We start from the raw sequence: 27,972 nt of genomic DNA, 5'->3' as shown, positions 1-27,972 counted from the left end.
GTGGGCAGCTTGGTGCCGGGGTCCTGACTGGGAGGCTCCGCCTTCAGGTCCACGTCTCCAGCCGGGGGAGTCTCAGAGCAGCGACAGTTGGAGTGGCTCCCGGTTTATGTGTTTCCCTTCCCGGGGCCGCTGACAGTGCGAGCCCAGCTTCTCGGAAAGCGGGTACGTGTGGAGCTGGTTTGTTGATTGAAGTGGGGAGGGTTTCACTCCACCGCCAGGGCTCGGGCCCGGGCCTGGTCTGGTCTTCAGCTCAACATTAGGCCGCAGGATAAGCACCGCTCTCCTCACACGGGCAGCAGCAAGGGGAGGCCGCGCCTGGGCGGCTTCGTGTATTGCTGAGCTGGGGTGAGATTAAGCCCTGTCATTCCTGGCAGACAGCTCGCGTTGTGTGTGAGTCAGCTCGTTCTGACTACTGCCCACTTGTCAGCCCTGTTTTTAGACAGGCAGGTTGCCTGTTTCCAGGTGCTTTGTTTACACTGCACATCCTCAGTAAACCACCTGCAACATCAAACGTGGCAGGATGTACAGTAACTGCGCACACTGCTTTCTGCACTCATGCATAGCATTGCAATCACCAAACACGCACTTTGCTGAGTGTGCCTCCAAAGAGTTTAAAGTTTATTTATTAGTGTCACAAGTAGGCTTACATTAATACTGCAATGAAGTTACTGTGAAAATCCCCCAGTTGCCACACTGTGGTACTTGTTTGGGTACACTGAGGGAGAATTTAGCATGGCCAATGCACCTAACCAGCATGTCTTTTGGACTGTGGGAGCAAACCCATACAGGATTTGGGGAGAACGTGCAGACTCCGCACAGACAGCGACCCAAGCTGGAAATCGAATCGGGGTCCCTGGCACGGTGAGACAGCAATGCTATCCGCTATGCTTCTACTCATACATGGCATTACGAAATTACTCAGCAAACATACATTTTCCTGAGTGTAGTTCCAAAAAGCCTCGGTAAACTGGTATTTAAAGCAGTGGTGCAACTTGTGAAGGGACATCTGCTTCATACTTAGCATTTAAAGACAAGATCATTTCTATTCCAGCTAACTTAGGATCCAAGAGTGTCAAATGATTTTAAAATTGTGCGTGGAGTACTATGATGGCCTTGTATAATCAATAAACAAGATTAGCATTTGTCTCACTAATTGTCATATTTTTGTTTCCAGTCAGAGGGGATGTAAGGATGGGTGCCTTGTCGATGGCAGAAGTTAGTGCCAGCAGCAAGGAAGGTGGTTGTGTCCAGTGTAGACCAATCATTTCAACCCTGTGATCTCACAGCAGGGCAGCATCCTGGGCACATCAATTACTTCTGCAAAATCTCAGCAGATCTGACAGCATCAGTGGAAAGAGAATAAAGTATATGTTTTAAGTCTCTATAACTCTCAAAACTTTGGCTTTATTCTCTCGCTGCAGATGCTGTCAGACCTGCTGAGATTCTGCAGCATTTCCCATTTTTTGTTTCAGACTCCAGTGTCTGCTGTATTTTGTTTTTATCACTTTTACACCTTCATCAGTCACTTCCCTGCCAGATAAGGTCAGAAGTTTGCTGATGGTTGCATAATGAGGTGGTCAGTTCCCACCTGCAGCATGCTGACAAAGTAGCAAGTAACATTCATACTATACAAATGCCAAACAAAAACATCACCAGCAGGACTGCCTGACCATTTATGACATTCCCATCCCCAAACCTGCCACCTGCAGCATTTGGGACCACTGCTGTATAAAAATTTTGATGTGCTGTAAGTCTGCAAGTATTGTAAATATTCTATTAGAAAGCTGTTACACTAAAGGGCTGTCCACATAGTTATGATTAGCATACAGTGAGAAAATCCTTCATGTGGACAAAGTTAGTGCTGTTGAAACTGGTGTTTGTGGACTAATTTTACACCACGTGTTTTGTGCTGTTGCAGCAGACTAATACTGCTTTCCAGAAGTCCTGTGATGTTGGTTATGGTGGTGTATAATCATACCCCTTTTGTTGTCTGGTGTGGACTTCCTTAAAATTATTTATTAATAACTGGTGTTTAAAGCAGTGGTGTGACTTGTGAAGGAATATCTGCTTCATACTTAGCATGTAAATACAGGACAATTTCTATTCCAACTAATTCAAGAGTGTCAAACAATTTTGAAGTTGTGCAGAATGCAATGATAGCCTTGTATGTTAGTAAACGATTAGGATTTGTCTCTCTAATTGGCATATTTTTGTTTCCAGTCTTTGTCATCATTCAACCTTTAGCATGCTTTAAAAATCAAAGACATGATATGAATGTATATTTCATCAGGTGGAGGACTCGGCATTTGGGTTGGCTTTATTTGGACGATTTCCTCATTTTCGTTCTGATTCATTATATCACCTAGTTTTCCAGAATGTGATTTTGGCTCTTTGCTCTTGTTTGTTTTCCTTTTGGAATCTGTTTGGACATTTATTCTATACTATGTATTTTGATTTTATTGCAACATCCCATTACCAGGTGACTGATTCCATCACTTCGCTACGTAAATTTAATTGCATTTTTATGCTTCCTCGTTTTGACAGCCCATGTATAAATTATGATGTCAAATCTTGGGCAGCCTGATTCAGTTATCTTAAGCTTCTGGATCAAAAGGCTGTTGATACAAATAGAGGTCATGTTATTTCTTGCCACTGTTATTGTGATACCATTCTTAAAGTGGTATTAAACTGAGGTTTGTCAGTCCATTCAGATGGATTCCATGGCAGACTATTGCCTTGTTCCTCAAGTGTCATTACCAGAGAGGAAAAAAACAGATTAGCCAATCATTAATCTCTGCTACCTGCTTGTGGGATATTGTTCCTGCAGAATGTCTCCAAAAATAAACTTCTGCAAGTTGCTTTGCACAATTCAAATGATGTTTGGTGAGAAGGTACAAATAGTGATAGGAAATGCAATCTTGTGTGTATTTTTAAGCATTACCCAGTAGAATTCGGTGAGCATTCTAACATGCTTCATCATTGTAGTGAATGGGTTAGACTAACAATCCCCCTAAGAGACTAATCACTTTAATACCATCAATATATACTTTTTATTCTCCAACTTAGCTTTATCCTCCAACTTAGCTTTATCCTCCAACTTAGCTTTATCCTCCAACTTAGCTTTATCCTCCAACTTAGCTTTATCCTCCAACTTAGCTTTATCCTCCAACTTAGCTTTATCCTCCAACTTAGCTTTATCCTCCAACTTAGCTTTATCCTCCAACTTAGCTTTATCCTCCAACTTAGCTTTATCCTCCAACTTAGCTTTATCCTCCAACTTAGCTTTATCCTCCAACTTAGCTTTATCCTCCAACTTAGCTTTATCCTCCAACTTAGCTTTATCCTCCAACTTAGCTTTATCCTCCAACTTAGCTTTATCCTCCAACTTAGCTTTATCCTCCAACTTAGCTTTATCCTCCAACTTAGCTTTATCCTCCAACTTAGCTTTATCCTCCAACTTAGCTTTATCCTCCAACTTAGCTTTATCCTCCAACTTAGCTTTATCCTCCAACTTAGCTTTATCCTCCAACTTAGCTTTATCCTCCAACTTAGCTTTATCCTCCAACTTAGCTTTATCCTCCAACTTAGCTTTATCCTCCAACTTAGCTTTATCCTCCAACTTAGCTTTATCCTCCAACTTAGCTTTATCCTCCAACTTAGCTTTATCCTCCAACTTAGCTTTATCCTCCAACTTAGCTTTATCCTCCAACTTAGCTTTATCCTCCAACTTAGCTTTATCCTCCAACTTAGCTTTATCCTCCAACTTAGCTTTATCCTCCAACTTAGCTTTATCCTCCAACTTAGCTTTATCCTCCAACTTAGCTTTATCCTCCAACTTAGCTTTATCCTCCAACTTAGCTTTATCCTCCAACTTAGCTTTATCCTCCAACTTAGCTTTATCCTCCAACTTAGCTTTATCCTCCAACTTAGCTTTATCCTCCAACTTAGCTTTATCCTCCAACTTAGCTTTATCCTCCAACTTAGCTTTATCCTCCAACTTAGCTTTATCCTCCAACTTAGCTTTATCCTCCAACTTAGCTTTATCCTCCAACTTAGCTTTATCCTCCAACTTAGCTTTATCCTCCAACTTAGCTTTATCCTCCAACTTAGCTTTATCCTGTATTGATTTAGTAGTGCAAGTGTTTGTACCCTAATCACAATTCAGCAGAAGTTTTTGTAGTCTTGAGAAAGCAGAAAGTGGCATGTAGTGTTTTGCACTTGTGAAGCCACTGCTGATCTGTAGGTGGTTGTTATTTGTTTAAGTAATCATTTCTTTGAAATTGGATTAAACCTATGCTTATTCTGTGAATAGGTCATGTTGTAATGCTTCAGCTCTAACACCAATTCAGGATGTCATGGTTGGTTGAGCTTGCGGGGAAGGCGGAAGACTTCTTGAATAAAGTGGACCAGGGGGCAGCAGCAGCACTAACTACTCCCATTGACAATGTGGCTGCAACACACACTCTCAAAGTTGAAGCCAGTTCTTCCAACCAGTATTCTGTCCTGAATCAGCTGGGCAGTAAGTCTGATCGCCAAGTCTCCTCTGATATCAGCTATGTCTCCTCTGCTGCTGGGAACATTAAGAGACAAAAGGCCACCATGCTTGCTGGAGCTTCCAATGCTTCCTCATCGTCACGGACCTTTGAAACTACAGCTGGTGCACCTGCAAGCTCTTCTCTGAGCAGACCCTCAATGCAGTTTGTAAGACCAAAAAAGACTGAGCCAGACGACGACCAACTCTTTGATTTCTTAAACAGTTCAGAAAAGTCATTAAATGGTAGGTCAGACAACAAACGAGAGACAGCAAAGCCTTCCACACCAAAAAGTCATTCCCGAACTTCCAGTCTCAGCTCAGTGTCTACTTCCACCGTTAATATGAAAACAACTGAAGAGAACATTGTCAAGGAAGACTTTGCTGATGGACCTGGTATGAAATAGTTTGAATAAATCATTGTGTTTCTCTTTGCCAATATCTTGCAATTTTTTGCACGTAAGCACTGTTATAAATGTGCAAAGGGTTTGGATTTCTTGTGTCACGCTAATTTAAATTTCACAATTAGAAAATCGCATTCATTGTTGATGAGTAACCTGGATGGTGTTATTAGTTTGCACATTGCCTTTTTAAACCAAATCGAATGTAAAACCAAATGAATGAAAGCCCTTTTCTGTTTAACCGAACAGCTCTTACCTAAATTAGAACTGGCAATTTCAACCGATTTCCACTTCGCGTAGCATAAATCTGTGCAATATTTGATCTGATGCAGACACCTTCAGAGTGGCAGATGTGGGAAATTAAGCCAGGTATGATCGAAAGAAGGGGTTAAAGCATTCTAGATGCAAACTGTTCTTTCTGCCTAAACTGGGCAAGTGTTTGCAGGTGACAGTAGTGGAAAAGCATTCCATTCCCCAAACTGTCACAAGTAATGGAGAAAATTGAAATAGAACCGTTCTTGAGAAAATACTCCAAGACAGTACTGCAGATACTGTTTTGCGTTCGTCTTATTTTTCTCCCTCACTTCCTTCAAAAGGGGAAAAACTGAATGTTCATTTTAGCCTGAGTGATGAATCAGGGTACTTTATCTGTTTGTCATCTTTTACCATTATATCTTTTGCCCTCCGACCAGTACTCTCTGAATTAACAAACTTACCTATAATTAGGGTTGCATGATGGATAAGGACACATTAGGTCTTGCTACCCTTATCTGGTCTGGCCTACGTGTGACTCCAAGCTCATGCTAATGTGGTTGACTCTTAACTGACGTCTGAAATGATCCAGCAAGCCGCACAGTTCAAGAAAATTAGGGTTGGGCAACAAATTCTTGACTTGCCACACCTCATGACAAAATAAAACAAAACTTGGAAGTTCAGAAAAGTCAGAATATTATTAGGCACAAATCTTTTACATATCTGTTTTATCCATAATGTAAATATTTTTGTAATACTTTTTATTGAGAGATGCCTTGAGTACCATCCTTGCTGTGTACTGAGAACTAAAGGCCTCTGCTTTCATTAGTAATCAGGAGAATGGTGCAATTAATTAAATTGTTCACAGACTAATTGTAGAATCCGTATAGAGCTGAAGAAGGCCATTCGGCCCATCAAGTCTACGCCAACCACAATTTCCCCCTTCCCCTCCTCCCCCGGTGCTATTCCCGTAACTCGACATATTTACCCTGCTAGTCCCCCTGACACTTAGGGACAATTTAACATGGCCAGTCCATCTTACCCACACATCTTTAGGCTGTGGGAGGAAACCGGAACACATGGAGGAAACCCATGCAGATACAGAGAATGTGAATCCTCCATACAGCCAATGACCCGATGCCAGAAGTGAACCTGGGTCCCTGTCCATTGTATAATTACTGCTGCTAAAACTTTTCTGATTGAAGTTAGCTGAGTATAATGGCTTGCTCAGAGGAATAGTTGAGACATTGAAACTTTTAAGGGGAAATTAGACAAATATTTGAAGCTGAAGATGGGTAAGAACATTAATTTTGGGCTACTCCCACATCAAGCCATTAGAGATGAGAACAGGATCATCTTACACTGTAAATATTTCTTTTGAAGGCAGTAATGCCATAATTTTCTCAGTGAAGTTGAGAGCAGATGGCTGTCTGGATATGGGGTTGCTTGATTTCATTTTAAAAGTTTATCTATACTCTCTGTGGTAGCTTCTATTAAACCATTTATGAACCACATATCTCTTTCAGTTAACAGATAGTCGGTCTCAATCTGTACATGCAATGTTATCAAAAACTAATTCCCACATGACTGCCAGTAACCTGTAGAGACCTCTGATGTGTACTTCATTTGTCTTTGTCCCATGTTCAGCGTCTTAAAAGTGATCCCGTCCATGGAGTAACTGTTGTCTAATTTGAATCCCATAAACCCAACCACAGTTTCTTAATTGCATAATTATAAAATTGGCAGTGAGGGTCAGTGTCTCAGTCAGGTTGACATGGGGTGGGGGCATGTGTGCTGGAGATATAGCCAGGAAGGGAACGTTCAGTTAAGAGCAAGTTGTTGCCACCCATGAACGTAATTTTGGTGAAAGCCGCTGTGATGGAAAGAGCCTTGTTTAGTGCTGGCTTGTGAGGTGAGTGGAATGGAAAGGAGATGAGATTTGCTATCAGTGGATGAGTGAGGTGGGAAGATCGGCAAGAGAAGCAGGTGGAAAAACATATGGAGTTGTTGCTTATGTGGAGCCAGTGACTGTTGTCACAGCTGTCCAGTTGGAGAATGCTGAAAGAGCTATTGAGGGTAGCTGTAGGCCCTTCAAGGCAGATTAAAGCTGAGGATGATGGCAAGGCAACAGGAAGATAAAGGAGTAATGCAGGGTTTGAAGAGGAATTGGATGGGGCAGGAGGGGGATGAGTAAGTAGGAACTGAAATGTAGTATGTTTCGATATCAGTAAGTGGAGTTTAATGGGGCGGGGAATAGGAGACAAATGCTCGGTAAAGGTCAAGAGAAACTGAAGGGGACAAGGACAAAATGGTGTGGATTCAGAATGGCAGCCAAAATGGACAGAGTTCGATATTTGTTTTAAAGACAGAAATAAATGGCTTCTGGCCTGAAGTTTTGAAGTAGAACTGAACAATTGAAGTATTGCAAAATTTGATTATGTACACAATATAATGAAACAAAATGCTCGAAAATCTCAGAAGTCTGACAGCATCTATGGAGAGAGAAGAGAGTTAATGTTTTAAGTCTGAGTGACTCTTTGTCATAATGAAATCCAGGCACTGTAGAAGAAAATTATTTCTTTTTTTGTTTTTATCCTGGTGGGTCAAAGTAAGCATGTATACCTGGCCGGTGGGATGCGTTTCAAACTTGCCTGTTACGCTTTTTATTTCCCCAAATTGAAAGTTGCAGATGAGCAAATTTTTACACGATTTCACTCCCACCAAGGTGCCTCATTGAGTTGGGAACACAGATTGCAGAATAGGATATGAGGTGATCAGCACTGCAGATTGTGGGTTTATTTTGTCCTATCCCTAAAATGAATCAGAAAATTGAGAATGCTGCTAGTCAGCTGTGAAACCCCCATCTTGCCCTAAACATCCCAGTTACTGATCCACAGTCCCATTGCACAAGGCTATTCAGCAACTGTCTTGCAAATTTTAATCCTGAAACATATTTTGCATATTGTTCAGATCTGGGTTTGCACTACAGTAGGTTACTGAACTGCCAGTGAAACAAATTTTGAAATACACTGATATTGTAGAGGTCGTCTACAATATATGTGGAAATCAGACTAATTGTAAAACATAAAATAAATGTTCATACTTGGTTTTTATTTTTACCAATTGTTATTTTTAATATATACAGATGTCTCAGAAAGCTCAAATGTTAGTCAAGTTGACCAAGTGGAGCCTGCAAAAGAGCAAACACTAACTAATCCAGCTGGCTTGAGTTTTTCGGCTAAAGATGACAGTCAGTCACTAGAGTTATCAAACCTTCGGCTTGAGAACCAGTTGCTGCGGAGCGAGGTCTCCTCCTTGAACCAAGAAATGGCTTCATTGATTGAGAGATCAAAACAAACACAAGAAGGTATGGCTGGAATCATAACCTTAGGCTGCTCAGTTCTAGCAAGAAAATACCTTTACAGACCATGTGCCCATCATGATTTCCTCTGCAATGTCTGTGATCTCCTCTATACCTGATTTCGCCTTTCCTCACTCCCTCCCCTTCACTGTCCTGCTGCAGGTTTTCCTGTTGAACAGGAAAAATTGACAGTTGTTAGATTTGAAAGATGATGACTAAGGGAAGACCTTCTATAGAGGTGTTAAATACTTTAAATGATATAAACAGGAAAACAAGGGAGCACTACTTTAAGGTAAATCAGTTCACTGAAGGGCATCGGTTGAAACTGATGAAAGAACAGTTAGTCCCAGCTTCTCTCGTTTGTTCATGCAAAAAGTGAAGACGACTCAGGAAGTCCCTCTCTACATAATGGTGGAGGTATAAACCCTGATTTAATTCAAGGTGTATTTATTGAGTACCAGAGTTGGGAAATCGTGTTGTAGCTATATAAAACCTTGGTTGGCTTGCATTTGGAGTATTGCGTAAATTTCTGGTCACCACACTACCTGAAGGACTTTGAAGCTTTGGAGAAAAGGCGAAGAAGGTTTACCAGGATGTTGCCTGGTCTTGAGGGTGTTGGCTTTGAGGAGAAGTTAAATAAAGTAGATTTTTTTTTCTTTATTGAATGGCAGGGCAGGCTCGAAGGGCTAGATGGCCTACTCCTGCTCCTATTTCTTCTGTTCTTATGTTTTCACTGGAAAGATGGAGGCTGAGGGGAGACCTGATGGAGGTCTACAAAATAATGAGAGGCACAGACAGGGTGGATAGTCACGCTTATTCCAAGGGTGAAAGTGTCAATTACAAGAAGGCACAGATTCAAGGTGAGAGTGGGAAGTTTAAGGGAGATGTGTGGGAGAAGTTTCTCATGTGGAAAGTGATGGATGCCTGGAACACGCTGTCAGAGGAGGTGATGGAAGCAGGCACATTAGCAACATTTAAAAGACATTTACATGGGTACATAAATAGGGAGGGAATAGAGGGACAAGGAAGGGCAGAAGGGTTTTTTTTTAGTTAGCACATTATGATTGGCACAGGCTTGCAGGCCTGAAGCATCTTTTCCTGTCCTGTATGTTGCTTTACCCTTTGTATATTTGGGGAGGATGCTAATGTTTCTTTGGTTAGAAGAGTACAAATGGCTTCCTTCATCTGTATTTTGGTTTAATTGTTTCTTTTTAAATATGTTTGTTTCCAAGAATTAAATAAAGCCAGGAAGCAGATTGAGAAATGGAATACCGACAACTCGAAGTCTGACAGGATAGGGAGGGAGCTGCGTTCCCAGGTGGATGATCTGAATGAGGTGCTGAGTGCTAAGGATTCTCAGCTGGCTGTGCTAAAAGTGAGGCTGGAAGAGGCAGATCAGCTTCTGAAGACACGTAATGAAGCACTGGAATTGCTGCAGAGTGAAAGAAACAGGTTTTAATTTAATTTATTGGCATGTACATTTTTAATTGGTGTCTCAATTTCCAATCTAACACACGGCTTATAAGAGGGACTGGATGCAGCAAAGAATATGAACGCTGGTTCTTTCAACTAGGTTTTGGTTTCAAATCCAGCCAGGACAGTTATAAACTGATCAAATCTCAGTGACAAAGTGCAGTGTATTAGTGTATCATAGGATGTTCTTTAAAGGTTGGGGCAGTGTCACTTTACAATGGGAAATTGCCATCTGCTTTTGACTGGCTACCTGGTTCAGGATTACTTGAAATAAATTGCATGTCAGAGAATCATTATATCTGCTGCTGTTAACTTGAGCAAAATAAATGTTGCAAAAAAAAGCTGCCGGATATCACAGAAGCTCTTTTTTTTAATACAGCATAATAAAAAAGGGGGTGATCAGCCTATTTCTCTTGAGTTGCAGCATATCAAGGGAACCTTTTTGGATGAATATGTGTGTAGTATAATACAAAACCTAATAAACTCAATAAAAAGGAATATCTTTATAATTGTAATATTGACCCTGAACCAACTAAACAGAACCCCAAAGCATAATTTTACATTAAAATTTAAAAATCCTCTCTTCCTTCTGTTGTTGCTTTCTTAATCACGCTTTAAAGCTTAAAGAAAATGCTTTATTCTCTAATATATCTGTTATACTAATTTTCTTGTTCTGGCTTCCTACTTCCATTGCTGTCAAAGCCACAGTGTCAATGTGATCATCTACAGTAGACAAATGGGTATCAAGGGCTTTGTTCACAAGTAAAGCATATATTCTGCAGAGGGATGTGGTGAGTGGGGGTGATAGCTGGTCCACTAGTGTGGGAAATGATGAGGTATCAGTAAATAAGTTGTTTTCCTTCCTTTTCTTTCCCTTTGAGATATTCTGTGCTTGTTACATGTTACATCTGGAAATCCTAAAGCTAATTTTATGTGTTTTTCTTTTGAAAGAATACTGCAGGATCACAGTGAAGGGAGCAGCATGCACAATCAAGCCTTACAGACAATGCAAGAAAGGCTCCTGGAAGCAGAATCATCACTTAAACGAGAACAAGATAGTTACAACCAAATGCAGGTTTGTTTGGAGGGGGAAAATAATCTAAGTCATGGCAGCTGAACAACAGAGATAATGTTATTTGAATATCTAGCATGCTGGGTTTTCCTTGTTTGTCTAGAGATTATAATTTGCATCAAACTAGAGTATGTGTTTTGAAGTTGGTTTGCCATATGATGTAGTTCAAAGCTGAAAGCAGACCTAGATTCAGATTAAAAACTATTCAGACCAGCCTTGCCTGCATCATTGTTTTACAAACATCTAAAGCTAGAAACTTTAGAAGTCAGAATTTGACATCTCAGTTTTGGGAAGTTGGTTATTCTTGTGCTCTTTAAGTTCTATCCCTGCCCTCTACCTTGTTTCTCGTTCCAAAAAGAAGACAAACGCAAGAGGGGGGTTTGGCAATTTGGTCATTCAGAATGTTTTTTTTTGCAAGCGCATATACTCTAGAGGTTGTAAGTGCAAAGTAAATTGAGTGGAGATATTAGCAGTTGGCAAAGCCTATAGTGGTGAAAACATATGGCTGTCATCTGCTGGCTTTCCATTTTTCCTGTTGGCGATTTGACCTGACCTATGTGGATTTAAGCTCTATATTTTATCATTGTATAACGGAGTAGGGAGGAAAATGTAAAAGAAACACATACATTGCCTTTGAAAAAGGAATTTAATAATTGACTGGGATTAATAATAAACAGTGACAGCTTCCTGAAGCAATAAATTGTGGAACCAACTTGGAGTAAAGCGACCTTAGATCTATTATTCTTAGAATTTAGAATCCCTAGCCTGCAGGAATGGGCCATTTGGCCTATTGAGTCCCCACCAATTCTTATGCTATCGTGTAATGAGGCAGAATTAAATAGTAATGCCACAATAAAAGATCCACAGGAGAATAGTGACCATAATACTATTGAATTCCATATTAAGTTTGAAAGTGACATACTCTAGTCAGAAACACAAATCCTAAATTTAACTAAGGCTTTATTACATAGACGTGAAGGGGAAATTGGCTACGGTTGATTGGGTAAACACGCTTCCAACACGTATTTAATAAGGTGTCACTAAGGATTAATGGCAAGGCTGGGGGGGGGGGGGGGGGTTGCTAATAGATTAGCATGGAAAGTGGATTGGTTAATAGGAAGCAGAGTGGGCATAAATGGGGCACTTTTGACTTGGCAGACTGACTAGTGGAGTGCTGCACGGGTCAGTGCTGGAGCCTTAGCTATCTCCACTTTGGTATCTCAGGGAATTGAGGAATGTGAGCAGTGGACGGCAAACTGGATTGAAGCCCATGATTAGCCATGATCATGGTGAATGGCAGAGCAGGGCTGTGTGGCCTATTCTTGCTCCTATTTCTTGTGTTTATCATTTGTATCTGAATTGAGAAAAATACCGTAACTCTTGAGTATTTTTGTGGAAAATTTACCTGCCCCAGTTCTTGTTTAACTTTAGAAACAATTAGTTTACTGACAATAATCGCTGACTTTCTGGAGGCCTCCACATTTATTGAATTTCCAAGGGTAGTCACAGAATGCCAGTACTTCACTTTAGCCTCTGCTCCAACTTGTCATTGTGCTCCCCTGTCTTCTCAACCAACAGACTAAGTTCCAGTGATGAACTTAATGTTAATCTTTTTTGTATTTATCAATTTTCTCCACTCTGGATGTGGACTCTCTCCTGTACCATGTCTAAAGGGCTGTCATTCCTGTGTGTTCCTGGACAATGAGTGGGAAATTGGTGCAAAGCTACTTTTTCTGTGAATATCTGATGTTGAGAAGCTGCAATGATTAAATGTTTTAATATATTTTCTTTTTTAGGCATGTGTTATGTAATTTTATTCTATTCCCAGACATTACTTAACAATGTTTTAAGCTCGTACATGAGCCATGAAAATAGTTAAAATTTACCCAATATTTTCTGATAGGATGGCACGGTGCCGCAATGGTTAGCACTGCTGTTGCACTGCACCAAGGACCGGTTCAGTTCCGGCCTCGGGTGACTGTGGAGCTTGCGCGTACTTCCCATGTCTGCGTGGTTTCTCCCACACTCCAAAGATATGTGGGTTAGGTTGATTGGCCATGCTAAATTGCCCCTTGGTGTCAGGCGGACTAGCAGGGTAAATATGTGGGGTTACACGAATACGGCCTGACTGGGATTGTTGTCGGTACAGGTTCTGTGGGCTGAATGGCCTCCAAATGCACTGTAAGGATTCTATGAGATGAGCTGAAACGCCTCTTCTGTATCTTTTGTTCAGAATGAGTTTGCCGCCAGACTCAGTAAGGTTGAATTTGAACGCCAGAGCCTGGCAGAAACACTGACAGCATCGGAGAAAAAGGCGATTGAAGAGAAGAAGAGGGCAGATGATCAGCAGCAACAGCTCAAGGTTGTTAAGACCAGTTTGGATTTAGCTAAACAGGAACTAATGGATTACAAACAAAAGGCTACTAGAATTCTTCAGGTGAGGACACGATTATGGAGAAATACTGAACACCTTTCCATTTGTCTTTAGAGTATTGTAGAATTGGTTATGTGTAATTTTTATTTAAGCACGATCCCAAGACACCAGTTTGAGTTTTAAATCCTAGGCCCTGCAAAAGGATTCCTGGTCTCGATCGTGTTCTGAAAGCACTCAGGTTCTGTTAACAGGGAAACATTAACAATGGAGCATTAATTTGGAATTGTATTGAAAGGGGAATGGGAAGAAGTATTTTCACTAAAGCCATTGCAGAATGTTTGCAAAATGTTTTATTGGGGCTGAGATTACAGCTTTTAGATTGGATTCTTATTCAACAGCAACCATAGCAAAAAAGCAGGAAGTGGGTTTGAGTTAGCTGCAGTCAGAGGGCAGTGTTAAGCTGCCTGCTGTCCTTCAGGCTAAGAGATTTTGATTCTTTGATTAGTGCCCAGCCACGTGTAGGACAATACATTATGCTTGAAAATCAAATGCTACTTGAATTTCATGAATACACTTGAATGTGAATTACTTTTTTTAAAAAAAGATTTTGCTCATTTTCTGTTGCTTTGCAGAATTTTATCCTGATTAATGGAAGATAAAAGTGTACTTTAGAGACAGAAGTACAATGCGTCGCCCCAATCGTTTTAACTTTTTGCGGAGATTATTTAATTTTTAATATAAAAACGTATTGCCTTTGATATGAGCGCTAATCTAATGATCCACTTGTTTAAAGTTTACTTGTTAGTGTCACAAATAGGCTTACATTAACCCTGCAATGAAGTTACTGTGAAAATCCCCTAGTTGCCACACTCTGGCGCCTCAGTGTTCAGGCACACTGAGGGAGAATTTAGCATGGCCAGTGCACCTAACCAGCATGTTTTTCGGATTGAGTGGAAATTGGAGCACCCAGAGGAAACCCACAGACATGGGAGACCATGCAGACTCCACACAGTCAGTGACCTAAGCCAGGAATCAAACGCAGGTACCTGGCACTGTAAGGCAACAGTGCTAACCACTGTGCCATCATTTGAGTAAAACTTCTGTCAAAGAGTGATGATGCTGTAAAATTTAAACAGTGTGCTTCCTATTTGAAGTAATGAATGTGCTTTGTGGATTTAGGAGGTGCTGGTGATTTTAAACTTATGGGAGTGATATACATGCATGTTTTTCTTGGTAATTATTCTAAAATAATCTGTCATCTGAGGAAAGATTGGACAGATTGGGTCTGTATTCCTTGGAGTTCAGAAGAATGAGAGATCATATGATTGAAACATCAGATTCTTATGGGGTTAGACAATGCTGGGAGGGATGTTTTCGCTCATGGAAGAGTGTAGGACCAGGGGTGTAGTCACAGAATAAGTAGCCTCAGTTAAAATGATTTTGAGGAAGAATTTCCTCTCAAACAGTGCTAAATCTTTGGGATTCTTTACCCTGGGAAGCTGTGGAGACTGAGTCCTTGATCATTTTCAAGGCTGAGGGTTGATAGATCTTTAATCAGTAGGGGAGTTAAGAGTTATGGAGTGACAGCAGGAAAGTGGAGTTAGTAAGTGTTACATGAGCCATGATCTTATTAAATGGTGGGGCAAGTTCAAAGGGCTGAATGGCATACTCGTGTTCTTATTTCTTATGGTCTAAAGCAACATTATTATGATGAAGTATTAATGCAGATCTTCTCCACAGTCCAAGGAAAAGCTGATTAACAGCCTGAAAGAGGGTTCTGGAATTGAAGGTTTAGAAAGTCATGCTGTCACCACTATGGAGATGGAGGAACTGCGGCACGAGCGTGACATGCAGCGTGATGAAGTTCAAAAACTGCTGGGTCACATCCAACAACTGAGAGCAGAATTACAGGTAATCACACACCTACTACCAACAGCTGTAAAGTTCATTCAAAGAATGTTCCACTTTGTGTTCAATGATTGCCCGAGCTGGTAATAAAACAAAAAAATCTGTTCGGACCACCAACTAGGGCGCAGTTTGTGAGGGAGTCATGTTTGTAGGAGATGGGGAGGGGGCATGATTGCATGGGGATTAGTCATCCATGGGTTTTGTCTGAAAAAACATGTGGCCCCCGCAGGAAAATCAGAATAGCACTTTGGACACCTGTTTGCTTGCCCCGCGATAACTGTAGCAATCTGTTAGTGGCATACTACAGAAAATTTCTGTATTTCAATACAATATATGGCACAGCGGTTAGCACTGCTGCCTCACAGTGCCACGGACCCAAGTTCAATTCCTGGCTTAGGTCACTATGTGTGGAGTTTGCACGTTCTCCCTGTGTCTCCGTGGGTTTCTTCCAGTTGCTCCGGTTTCCTCCCACAGCCCAAAGATGTGCAGGTTAGGTAGATTGGCCATGCTAAATTGTGCCTTAGTGTCAGGGGGACTAGCTAGGTAATAGGTAATGGGGTTATGGGAATAGGGCCTGAGTGGGATTGTCTTCGGTGCAGATGGGATGGGCTGAATGGCCACCTCCTGCGCTGTAGGATTCTATGAATACTCTGAGTAGATTCTTCGAGCCTACTCCATCATGCAATATGATTGTGACAGATCCTCATTTGCCCTCATGATGTGGTTTTCAGGAAGGTATTAAATTCATTCCTGACCAAAAGAGTCTGGAAGGTGTTGGAATACAACAATCAGCCAACAGACCCAACCACCCTGATTGAGAAAAGAATTCCAGTTAGAGTAGGCAACCTGCCGTCCATAACCTGCTCTAGCTAATAACATGACTGCAGTCCCAGTGCAACGTAGTTGATTTTATCTGCTTGATGGGTCATTCAGTTGTGTTGAACGCTTTATAGTGATTGATGGAGAGGGTCATCATCGACTCAACCAGCGAGGAGCAATATATGCTGATCTTTCCAGCAATACCCACTTATTGAGAATTAAATGAAAGAAACTGCTGATTGTCCACTCCCTCAAGACAAGCAGGCTGCAACAGCAGACACATACAACATCAGCAAATGGCAGATCTGAGACTTTTTTGGGCCTTCTTGCTGTGGCCTTGAGCAGGCAGTCTAAACTCAGGTTTGAGTGAAAGTTGGAAGTTCACTCTTTGTCAGTGAATGAGTAGATAGATTTTTCAGGGATTGTTTTAACGTGTAGTGCAACTTTTGTGGACAGCAGGCATAGGTTAGCTGATGTTGTGCCTGTCAGTTTTTTTAGGGATTGTATGTTTCGAGTCTAGGACTTTCTAAATCATGTAAACAGAACTCTAATTTCTGCCATCAGTTTGTTCATGAGGTACTTGACCTTTGCCACTAGGTGGTGCTATAACAGCTGTGTGTCAAAATGCTGCTCTATAAAGCAATATTCAGTATACAGTTCTATCAAATATACAATAAAATGAAATTGTTGAATGGAATTGTATTACAATATAGAAATTATCTGTAGTATGACACTATGCCACTAATAAATTGCTACAACAATTATTGTGCAGCAGCCAAATTTTCAGTTAAAGTTTATTTATTAGTGTCACAAATATGCTTACATTAACACTGCAATGTAGTTACTGTAAAAATCCCCCAGTCGCCACACTCCAGCACCTGCTTGGGTACACTGAGGAAGAACCTAGTGTAGCCATTACACCTAAACCTGCACGTCTTTTGGATTGTGGGAGGAAACCGGAGGAAACCCACACAGACATGGGGAGAACGTGCAGACTCTGCACAGACAGTGATCCAAGTGGGTATTGAACCTGGGTCTCTGGTGCTGTGAGGCAGCAGTTCCAAACACTGCGCCACTGTAAAAAGAGGGACGTTATATTACAAATGAAACTTGTACAACTTACTGACTGAGGGGGGAAAAGGTCAAATGCTCAAACCCTTCAATAACAAAAACAGATTGAATTACAACTTACTCTGACTTCAGATTAAGTCCTGTTTTCAGTGCACCATCTTGGGTAATATCCAATGATTTAACAAATAGAAATGTGAAAATTAACTTGAAATGATTTAATGCACTGTTCCATTCCTACTTTAAGCATAGGCTTTAATATGAAATTACCTTAAAATTGAGTAATTGCATTAGTTTGGGCAGTACAGTGGCACATTGGTTAGCACTGCTGCCTCATAGCTCCAGGGACCCAGGTTCAATTTTGGCCTTGGGTATTATCTGTGTGGCATATTGTCCTTGTGTCTGCATGGGTTTCCTCCGAGTGCTCCAGTTTCCTCCCACAGTCCAAAGATGTGCAGATAATGTGGATTGGCCATGCTAAATTGCCCCTTGGTGTCGAAAGGTGTGCCAGATTAGATGGATTAGCCATGGTAAATGTGTGGGGCAAGCGTTCTCCAAGGTGGCCTTCAGGACACACGACAGCGCAGAGTCGTTGAGCAGAGACTGATAGTCAAGTTCTGCACACATGAGGTCAGCCTCAACTGGGATCTTGGGTTCATGTCACACTATCTGTAACCCCCACGACGAAAATCTCACTAACTGTCCTGGTTGGAAACAATACACATCTTTAACCTGTGCTTAACTCTCTCTCTACTCACATTGCCTGTACCTTTTAAGACTTGATTACCTGTAAAGTCTCACATTCCAACCATTATTTTGTAAATTGAGTTTGTATTTTTATATGCCGTGTTTATGCTCTCACTTACCTGACGAAGGAGCAGTGCTTCAAAAGCTAGAGGCTTTTGCTATCAAATAAACCTGTTGGACTTTAACCTGGTGTCGTGAGACTTCTAAATGTGTGGGGTTACACGGATATGGCAGGACAGGGTAAGATACTCTGTCAGGAGTTGGTTCAAACCCAATGGCAGAGTGGCCTCATGAGGACTGTAGGGATTCTATGATCCTATACCAGTTCAGTATAACCTCTTCATCTTGTACTCTATGTTCCTGTTAATAAAGCCTAGGATATGTATGCTTTATTAACTACTCCCTCCGTCTGTCCTACTACTTTCACGAGTAATGCAAATATGAATCTGGGTTCCTCTGCTTTTGCACACCCTTTGGATTACCCCTTATGTTATTTCCCGTGTTCTTCCTACCAAAATGAGTCATGACTTTCTATTCAAAAGTCAATACCGCAATTGTGTAGATTACCACATAACCTCACTAAAGTGGTTCAAGCTATTTCGAATGAATTAAGTTTCTAAAAATAGACACAATCTTTGTCAAAACATTTTGTGGTTTTTAAGTACAGAATACTGGCACAATACAGAAAAATTGTTGTGCTGCGTCTTGCCTTCCTAATTTGTTCATCTTTCTTGCACCTTAATATTACTGTCTATGATCCTACTTTAAGTTTATTTAAAGAAATCTTTAAGCCTGAAGATGTATCCCTATATATAATAGGTTAAAAATGAATTTCTGCTGACTGATTAAAATTGTGTACCTGACTCCAATGACAGGATGCAGAGACGCAGCAATTGGGTGAGGCTGAATCATCCAGGGAACACATCCGAGAGCTACAGGAACAAGTCAACACTCTTGTGGGAACCAAGAAGGAACTGGAGGCTGAACTGGAGCGACAGAAACAGGCAAAGCACAATTTTTTTTTATTATTCCTCAACCTTACTAAACATTTTGTGTTTTTTCATGTGATTTGGGCATCGCTGGCTAGACCAGCAATCATAGCTTATCCCTAATTGTCCTTGAAGGTGGTGGTGAGCTGCCTTCTTGAACCACTGCAGTCCACATGTCGTAAGTACTATTAGGAAGGGAGCTCCAGGATCTTAACCCAGGTAACTGCTATGTTCCTAACATTGATGTTGTCATCTGTTATTTGGCTTTCTTTGCCATAGCGCAAAAGATGCGCTGCATTATGATCGTTAAACAATTATAACAGTGAAAAAACTCTCCCCAAACACGTGAAATACAAATTCATATTTGCCTGTGTGTTTGGTGCATAAAGTAAGATGGAAAGAAGTTTGAAAAAAGTTATATTTTAAGCTACTGTTTGGTATTAAAAAATTTACATAGATGAAAAATGTAATTTGACTTTCTAATATGACATGTCATGGTAGACATTGCTGTACAGCGTTGGCTGAAAGGCAGTTCAGCCTGTCTTTCATTAAGATGATGTTCACTGGTAAAGTGCATTTTTAAATTTCATCTTTTTACTAATCTATAAGCTACTAGTAAGTTTAAAAATTCTAAACACAGATGTGGATACATGCTACTAATCCACTTCTCAAGAAAACTGACAGGAATGCAGCGCTCAATCACTTGGCTGGTTAAAATTTAAGTTTTCATACAAATTTGTGAAGTGTCTCAGACTCTTTAGGGGCACTACTTAGAGGAAAAAGTTTTCCTTAAAACATGAGTGGCATTTAGTCTTAAACTTGCTTGAATATGGAAATAGTTTGCAATAATAAGTTTGGGAGCTGTCTCAGTCTGAGCAAATTTCCTCGATTAAAACCACATGAAATAGGTTAGATGTAACATACAGGTATATGGATATTGGGGTGTTTGTAAAGAAAGTATATTAAATTTTGTAGAATAATAAAGAAATAATTCAGCTACTGAAGCTTTTTATCAAGTTATTGATAATCTATTTATAGGAGTTTCAGTATACAGAGGAGGAGCTCCACAGGACAAAGAACACACTACAGACTAGAATTAAGGACCGAGAGGAAGAGATCCAGAAACTCAGGAACCAGGTACTGCTTCAAATATCTTTTTGGTGTTCACTTGTGTGAAATTGGTTGTCTACCATCGTAACTTCAAAAATATTTCCATGTTAACTTAGATGTAGTGAATATCATAAAGACTTTGCCTTACTGAATTATTATTTAAATTGGAGAAATTGGTTACTTCAATATATCCTCGTAAGCTTTGCATATCTCTTTGCAATTTGCTCAGTGCAGTCACATCCTTCCTGAAGTGTGGTGCCTAAAACTGTACGTAATATTCCAGCTAATGTCCTATACCAGTTCAGCATAACCCTTTCCTCTTGTACTCTGTGTTCTTATTAATAAAGCTTAGGATACTGTGTGCTTTATTAGCTGCTCCCTCCATCTGTCCTGCCACTTTCATGAGTAATGCAAATATGCATCCAGGTTCCTCTGCTCCTGCACACCCTTTGGAGTGCCCCTTATTTTACATTATCTCTCCATGCTCTTCCTACCAAAATGAGTCACGATGGCTTTCTATTCAGAAGTCAAAAGTGCAGTCATGTAGATTACCACATAACCTCAAAGTAGTTCAAGCTATTTCAACTGAAGTGAGTTGACAGTTTCTATTCAGGGAAAAAAGGCATAATCGTTGTCAAAACATTTTGTGTTTTTTTTTAAGTACAGAATACTAGCACAATACAGAAAAACAGTCTTATCTTAATTTGTTCACCCCCCTCACACCTAAGATTACTGTCAATTGTAGAAAAACATGCTGAACTATATAATTATTTGGAAAACTACAAGTGCATTTTTAATTGTTTTGCTTTGTTACACAGGGAGTAGTTTAGCATTTTAATTCAGGGCAAAGCCAATAAATATTTGAATCAAAAATTTGGCTAGAATGTGGTGCAGAATGATACCATTGATTTAGGTTCAGTCCCTATATATGTATGTATATATATTATACTATAATATATGTTATAGTATAATATATAGTGTGTGTATATATAGTATATTGTACATAGTATATTATATGTAGTATATTATACATAGTATAGTATATAGTATAATAGTATATTAACAATCTATAATATGGTTGTTATTAACAACCACAACAATCAGCTATGGTTGTTAATAAAGGCCTGCGTTCTTGCCTTTCTCCATGGCTTGGAGCAGCGTGGTGGTACTCAAGCTAGCTAATCACCTCTCTCTCTAATAGAGAGATGCCTATCGTCCCACATGGAGTTGACTATGGAGGGAACAGCAGGGCAGTGGATTAATTTTGGATTGGTGTAAAAGAGGTGTTATAAACATCTGCAGTTAATGATACTGGGTTTTTGTCTACTCATTTGCTTCTTTTTCTCTCTCTGTCCCTCCCCCACAACATTCAGCTCACGAACAAAGTGATGAGTAGCAGCCACACTGAACTGGAAAACCGACTTCACCAACTCACGGAGACCTTGATCCAGAAACAGACCATGCTGGAAGCCCTCAGTACAGAGAAGAACTCGCTTGTCTTCCAACTGGAACGTCTGGAGCAGCAGCTTAAGAGTGTACAGGGAAGCAGCGTTAATGGCCCTGCCATTAATGTATCTTTATTAGAAAACAACGAAGGTAGGCAGCTATCACTTTCAGTGCAAGAGCTACTTTCACAAGCTCACAATTTAGGACTTTCTGGCTGGAAAATGGATTGCATTGAACTTACGATTGAGTCTTTAATTAAAATGGTCTGATTCGTATTTGTGGTACCACTTAGAAAAGTTTCAATTACATTCGCCCAGTTTTATATTTTGTTACCTCTGGTGGAAAATCAGCTTTACTTACTTGCAGTTATTTGTTTTGAGAGTTTTCAGTAATTGTGAACAAATTTAATGACTTCATTTGAATGAATCTTTTAATGTTTTCCATTAACTGAAACTCAAGTTCCATTATGCATCGCAAAGATGATTAGGACATGGCATCAGTGCATAATGAGGTGTATAGAAGATGCATGTTGGTTGATTGCTATTTGGATGGCATGATAAATGCTCCCCACTGCATCATAAATCAGTAATCTTTTCCCGCTTCATGAAGAAGTTCTGGCTAAAGGCCCAGATTTTACAATTGTAATGACAAAACCATCAGTGTTCACCAAAATTGCTCTTAAATTGACTGCAACTTCTGTCATCAGCACGTGCGTAGTTAAGTTGCTGTCATTTGATACCCCACTCTTCCATAAGGTCTCCTGGAAATAGAAATCACTTGAATTGTCATGAGCTTCCACTTCTTGCACTGTTCTGTGTTGCTAGAGAAGCTTGAGTTGTTAAATGGATTGTGACTGGCTTTTAAACTGCATACTAAGTTATAAGTACTGATGAACAATCTCTCTAGCCCCGAAAAATCTAAATTTATCTTGGCAGAATATCAAATTTCTCCACTTTGATAATTCTGTAAATTTTAATAACATCTTTTTAAAGTTTGATATTTCCTCTTCCTTCATCCCATGTGTATGTCGAAGTCTATATTTTGGTTTGTGTAAAATGAGAGTGGCAGAGTGGTTAGCACTGCTGCCTCATAGTGCCAGGGACCCGGTTTTGATTCCAGCCTCGGGACACTGTCTGTGTGGAGTTTGCACATTCTCCCCATGTCTACAAAGCTTGCTAGAAGTTAATGGGCTTGGCAACAAGCATCATCACTTTGCTGCTGACCACAAAATCTGGGCCAATGTTTTCATAAAGTTTAAAGTTTATTCATTAGTGTCACAAGTAGGCTTATATTAACACTGCAATGAAGTTACTGTGAAAATCCCCTAGTCGCCACATTCGGGTGCACAGAATTTAGTATGGCCAATGCACCTAACCAGCATTTCTTTCGAACTGTGGGAGGAAACTGGAGCATCTGGAGGAAACCCATGCAGACTCCACACAGGCAGCGACCCAAGTCAGAAATCTAACCCAGGGCCCTGACACTGTGAGGCAGCAGTGCGAACCACTGTGCCACCTTTTATATTTGCTTTAGAAAAATAATTAATTAGCAACTTCAATGAATATATTGTATTTGAATTAGGTACTCGCATGAGGAATGTTCCAGTTCTTTTCAGTGAAACAGACAGCGCTCCTGCAGGCATGTATGGGAAAGTCCGCAAAGCAGCAAATACAATAGACCGATTCAGGTAAATTCTTGCTGCCAAATCCTCCTTTGACTTCTTTTTCCAGAATGTAATTGTGGCTATCTTTGATTTTTTTTCATACATATGTTTTAATGTTGTGGTGGTAGTGGAAATAATGCCTCATGTCTTTTACAGCATCCGGTTAGGAATTTTTCTGAGACGCTATCCAATTGCAAGGGTGTTTGTAATTATTTATATGGTGAGTTTGTTCTTTTATCAGTTACGATGTATGTCTAACGTATTTTCTGATGGCATGTCTCAGCATTTAGATTTTAATTTAAAACAGCCATTGGAACCAATTCAGATGGGGTGTTAAAGTTAAAAGTTTAAAGCTTTGTTTATTAGTGTCACAAGTACTGCTTTACCACTGCAATGAAGTTACTGTGAAAATCCCCTAGTTGCCACACTCCAGTGCCTATTCAGGTACACGGAGGGAGAATTTAGCACTGGTGCACCTAACCAGCATGTCTTTTGGACTGTGGGAGGAAATCGGAAGAGAGAATGTGCATACTCCACGCAGACAGTGATCCGAATTGGGAATCGAACCTGGGTCCTTGGTGCTATGAGGCAGCAGTGCTAACAACTGTGCTACCATGCTGCCCGAGGTTAAGGTTTTTAATGAACTTTGTAAAGGGTACATTAGGTGGTCATAGGGTAACTGCAGCTTTTTGAGCTTCTATTGCTGCTCTCAGTTCAGTCCTGCAACTTTGGCTGCTTTGCCAGCTCCTGTGTATGCTGCTGCCACCGTAAGACTATTGCAGGCTCTGTCGCATCCATTACTGCTGCTCTTAATTTCAGTGTGAAGCTAAGCACCCGTTATGAAACACAAACTGTAATGTGGTTACCTGAACGTTCACAATCTGCCCTCAAGTTTGGCACACTGGCTTGTTTAAAAACACACGTCAATTTCAGTTCAAGGAGAGTGAAGAAATAAAACTTGGCAGCAATGTTTGCTGTGACTAAGTTTTTAGTTGTGGGAATGAGATCTTATGTGATAGTTCAAGTTTATTCATGCTTTTAAGCTTCTGCCTTGTACTGCTCCTTAAGAAACAATCATTTTGTGTGTTAACATTGCCATTTTTGTTACTCCACTTTGTGGAGAAGTGACTTCCCTCTGCTCACTGTCTTCCCCAGCACAACACCAATAACAAGCTTTTAAGAATTAAAAACTCAGTTGTTTCGCCCATGTGTTTTCATTGCTGTCTCTAGGCTATTAATGCTCTGCCTCATTATATAGAAACATTGAAGAAGAAACATAGGAGCAGGAGGAGGTCATTTGGCCCTTCGAGCCTACTCCACCATGCATTACGATAATGGCTAGTCATCCAACTCAATAGCCTAACCCTGCTTTCTCCCCCATAACCTTTGATCCCAGTCACCCCAAGTGCTATATCTAGCCGCATGACAACATCATCACAGTAACAGATCAGGTTTCCAAATTAAACTTTGCAGTTATTCACTGGCAGTTTGAGGAGTATCTCGTGCCTTTAACTACAATGTATATGAATTTTGTTTGCAGCAAAGAACATGGTTGACTGAAGTTGCAGTTGCCAGCAAGACCATTTTCTAAATTGTTGGTATTGGTACCTTAAATATGTTAAATATAATTAAATCTGACTAACATAAGTATTTAATTCCCACAATCTGAAGTTTTGACTTGACAGGTGCACTTGTGTTTGCTTGCATAATTTTAGAAAGTTTGACTTCATTCCTAACACAGCATAAAATTGTTAGTCAGTTGTGATTGTATCTTTATTGCTTTGTGCTTGACCACCTTTTATGCAGTTGACAGTCTTCTCTGTAGCATTTACCTTTTGCAATACGTTTACGTTCAGTATCAAAATTCAGATATAAAAAGCAGCTGTGTGCAATTACAAGAATATTTACACTGGATTATTGTTGCTGAGGTTCCTCATGGTTTTGTGCACAGTTAGCCACAAAATGCATTTAATACTGAAAAAGTGCCTGCCCAAAATTCCCACCATTTCATGTTTTCTGGGTGGCTCTTGATGAGTCCCAGTAGTTCTTCGTTTGGCTTGCAGCCACCTACTCAAGACTTGGGAAAGCCCGGTGAGGCCACTGCAACGTAAAGACACCTTCAGATTAATATGTTAAAAGTTCTCGATAACATACGGATACATAGCTGGAACATGTAAAAAAGAAATGAGTGTCAGATAAGGGTAAACAAATTTTATAGTCATTGTAGGTAAGGATCTAATTTTTTTAAGGGTGGCAGAGTGGTTAACACTGCTGTCTCATGGCACCAGGTACCCAGGTTCTATTCCCGGTTTGGGTCACTGTCTATGCAGAGTCCACACAGTCTTCTCACATCTGTATGACTTTTCTCTGGGTGCTCCGGTTTCCTCCCTCAATTCAAAAATGTGCAGGCTAGGTGGATTGGCCATGCTAAATTGCCCCTTTGTACGTGGGGGATTAGCTGGGGTAAGTACATGGGGTTATGAGGATAGGGCCTAGGTGGGAATGTGGTGGGTGCAGACTCAATGGGCCGAATGGCCTCCTTCTGCACTGTAGAATTCTGAGATGATAAAATTGTCACCAAGGTAGGATCCGATTTTTTGATACAACAGATGTCTGCCTTCTTGCACCCAAATGAAAGAATCAAAATCAGTGGATAAGTGGAGCAAGGCATTTCAGACATACACCTGAAAGTATTGTACTTAACTTTGCTGAACAGCAATTAAAATAAGTGAACCTGATGTTCCTGCAAGATTGCACTGAGATTTTCTTTTGGTACAGTTGACCCAAAATTGTCTAAACTAACACCAAAGATCACTAAATTTTAAATAGTAAATAGAATCAGAAATTCACAATAGTTTTGTGATCTTTTGTATTAGTTTCAAACACATTGCAGTCAAAACCAACCATGCCCCAAGGATGAAATAATCACCATTGCAAGTTTCCAGTAATTGTCCTTATTTGCAGACCTTTGAGGAGATTCTAAAAATTAGCTTTTTTAGATCTGAAGACATTGCTATTCAATATCGTTTTAACTTACTAAGAAAGTGCCTGAATATGCACCAATGTTTCTAACAGGTGGCTCTGTATAGTATTTTAAAGTGATGGCCTCATTACTTGGACTAAATTGTGTATTTTGTGGTAAATCCATTTTCAACTGATATAACAAAGTGCATCACTTTTAAATATATGAAGAAATTCTTCTTGCAATTCTTTTAATGTTGCTCTGAAACACCTCAATTTGCACTGGCAGATTTCGCATTCAGCAAGATGCAAATGAATTTGAGAACAGATTACGCCCAAAACAAAACCTTAAAGTTGATTTGCAGATACAAGGACAACGCTACTGATTTCAGTGTAATGTTCACAGTTAAGTAATAATATGAAAGATCCCAATCAGCAGAGCAGTTCATCCATTTCTTCAGTCACAGCATTAATTATTTCTTAACTGATTTTGTCTTCATTCTAGCCAAAATATTGTTCTACATGTTTATCATCTTTGATGCGATTCCTAAATTTGCTCTTCACCATTGACATCTTGCGCCTCAGTTTCCTACTGCTGTGGTTTAGCTTGAAATAGTAGTTCTGATCCACCACTCACTATCCAATTAATATTTTGAATACTTCAGCGAGTGCCACACTTAGTCACCTCCTTTCACAGTTGAATACCGACAAGTCTTTTCTTGTGAATGTGTTTCCTTGTAGCTGGCAATCAGTGTACCTTTGAAAAACAGGCAAACACAATGAGAAACTTGATGTCAATGTATATATTCTTGGAGATTGCATGTATGTTTACCTAGAATATTTTGTTGCTGTAGGTGCTGCTACACCTCTGGGTAATGATAGTGCTTCTGACGTACACACCAGAGATACACCATGGTTCATCCCGACCTGATGGCCAATGAGAAACTACCCGGAGCCCAGCAAAGCTGGATCCAGAGCTTTAACTATATTTATGTAGCACATGGCTACATACCAACAAGTCTGTATATACTGTAGAAGTAGCTTTTGTTGACTATGATCATGAGAATAAGAAATGCAAGTTTAAAAAGTTTAATTCTTTTCTGCATTTTATCTTGGCACTTTCCCAACTCCTCTCTGAGTCTGTATATACAAAATGCAGATATGTAGTTATATTGGTGGACAGATACAACTTGATTTGTGCAATATCTTTTAATAAACTTATTCCAAAAGTGTTGACTGTGTGTGACTCTGAAAAAAGGTTCTGTTCATCCCCCTTCTAGACTTTTGCTAATGACTTTAAATCCATGATCTTTAATTATTGACCCATTTGCCAGAGAAACTACCTTTTCTTCATTTTACTCTCAAAACCTCATGTTGTATCTTTATTAGCTCTTCTGTTCAACTCTGTTCCTGGCAGAACAGTCCTAACTTTCCCAATCTCCCCTCACAAGGAAGTCCCTCATTAATGGTTGAATGCTGATAAATGTTTTCTTCACCCCTTTTCCCAACTATAGTGCCCTGAATTGTCCATAATATATCTGTTGAGGCTTAACCAGTAACATATAAATTTTAGTATGATCTCTTAGCTTCATAATTAGGGGAATGCAGTATTAAAACAAGCAACCAAATTTTTGCCATCTTGTCAATAAAAGTCATTGGCAATGTCAAACCAGACTGAATTACCCTTGTGTTATCTTCATGCTGAAGCTAATTACGGTATCACAACCACTGCCTCACATTCAGATAAACAGCACAGACCATTGTATATTTCAGGTGTAACATGTGGAGCCTCTGTTT

At 40.1% G+C, this 27,972-nt stretch overlaps 1 protein-coding gene across 2 annotated transcripts; it reads left to right on the top strand.

Moving 5' to 3' along the window:
* The first annotated feature begins 3 nt into the window (after positions 1–3).
* Positions 4–27,411, top strand: golga5 (golgin A5). Of its 2 annotated transcripts, none has more exons than XM_080202373.1 (13): positions 4–162; positions 4,313–4,927; positions 8,330–8,551; positions 9,778–9,997; positions 10,970–11,093; positions 13,324–13,527; positions 15,205–15,375; positions 18,882–19,010; positions 20,034–20,132; positions 21,479–21,701; positions 23,133–23,238; positions 23,371–23,434; positions 27,030–27,411. In XM_080202373.1, exons 2-13 carry the CDS (start codon positions 4,351–4,353, stop codon positions 27,114–27,116), a joined length of 2,226 nt encoding a protein of 741 aa, XP_080058499.1. In that variant the 5' UTR covers positions 4–162; positions 4,313–4,350; the 3' UTR covers positions 27,117–27,411. The 2 variants fall into 2 exon arrangements, with proteins under 2 accessions (XP_080058499.1, XP_080058500.1); XM_080202374.1 differs by lacking the exon at positions 4–162 and adding an exon at positions 229–345.
* The last annotated feature ends 561 nt before the right edge of the window (positions 27,412–27,972 follow it).

Source organism: Carcharhinus amblyrhynchos, chromosome 14 (assembly GCF_965287045.1).
Source record: "Carcharhinus amblyrhynchos chromosome 14, sCarAmb.v2.hapA, whole genome shotgun sequence".
NCBI lineage: Eukaryota > Metazoa > Chordata > Chondrichthyes > Carcharhiniformes > Carcharhinidae > Carcharhinus > Carcharhinus amblyrhynchos.
The sequence above is the reverse complement of the archived record's forward strand: the minus strand, read 5'-3'. Positions and strand labels throughout refer to the sequence as shown.

Excerpts from the sequence above, each read along its gene's own strand:
- golga5 (XM_080202373.1), top strand. The coding sequence starts at position 4,351 with ATGTCATGGTTGGTTGAGCTTGCGGGGAAGGCGGAAGACTTCTTGAAT. Across the intron at positions 4,928-8,329 it reads AGACTTTGCTGATGGACCTG|ATGTCTCAGAAAGCTCAAAT; the intron begins GTATGAAATAGT and ends TAATATATACAG. Across the intron at positions 11,094-13,323 it reads ATAGTTACAACCAAATGCAG|AATGAGTTTGCCGCCAGACT; the intron begins GTTTGTTTGGAG and ends TCTTTTGTTCAG.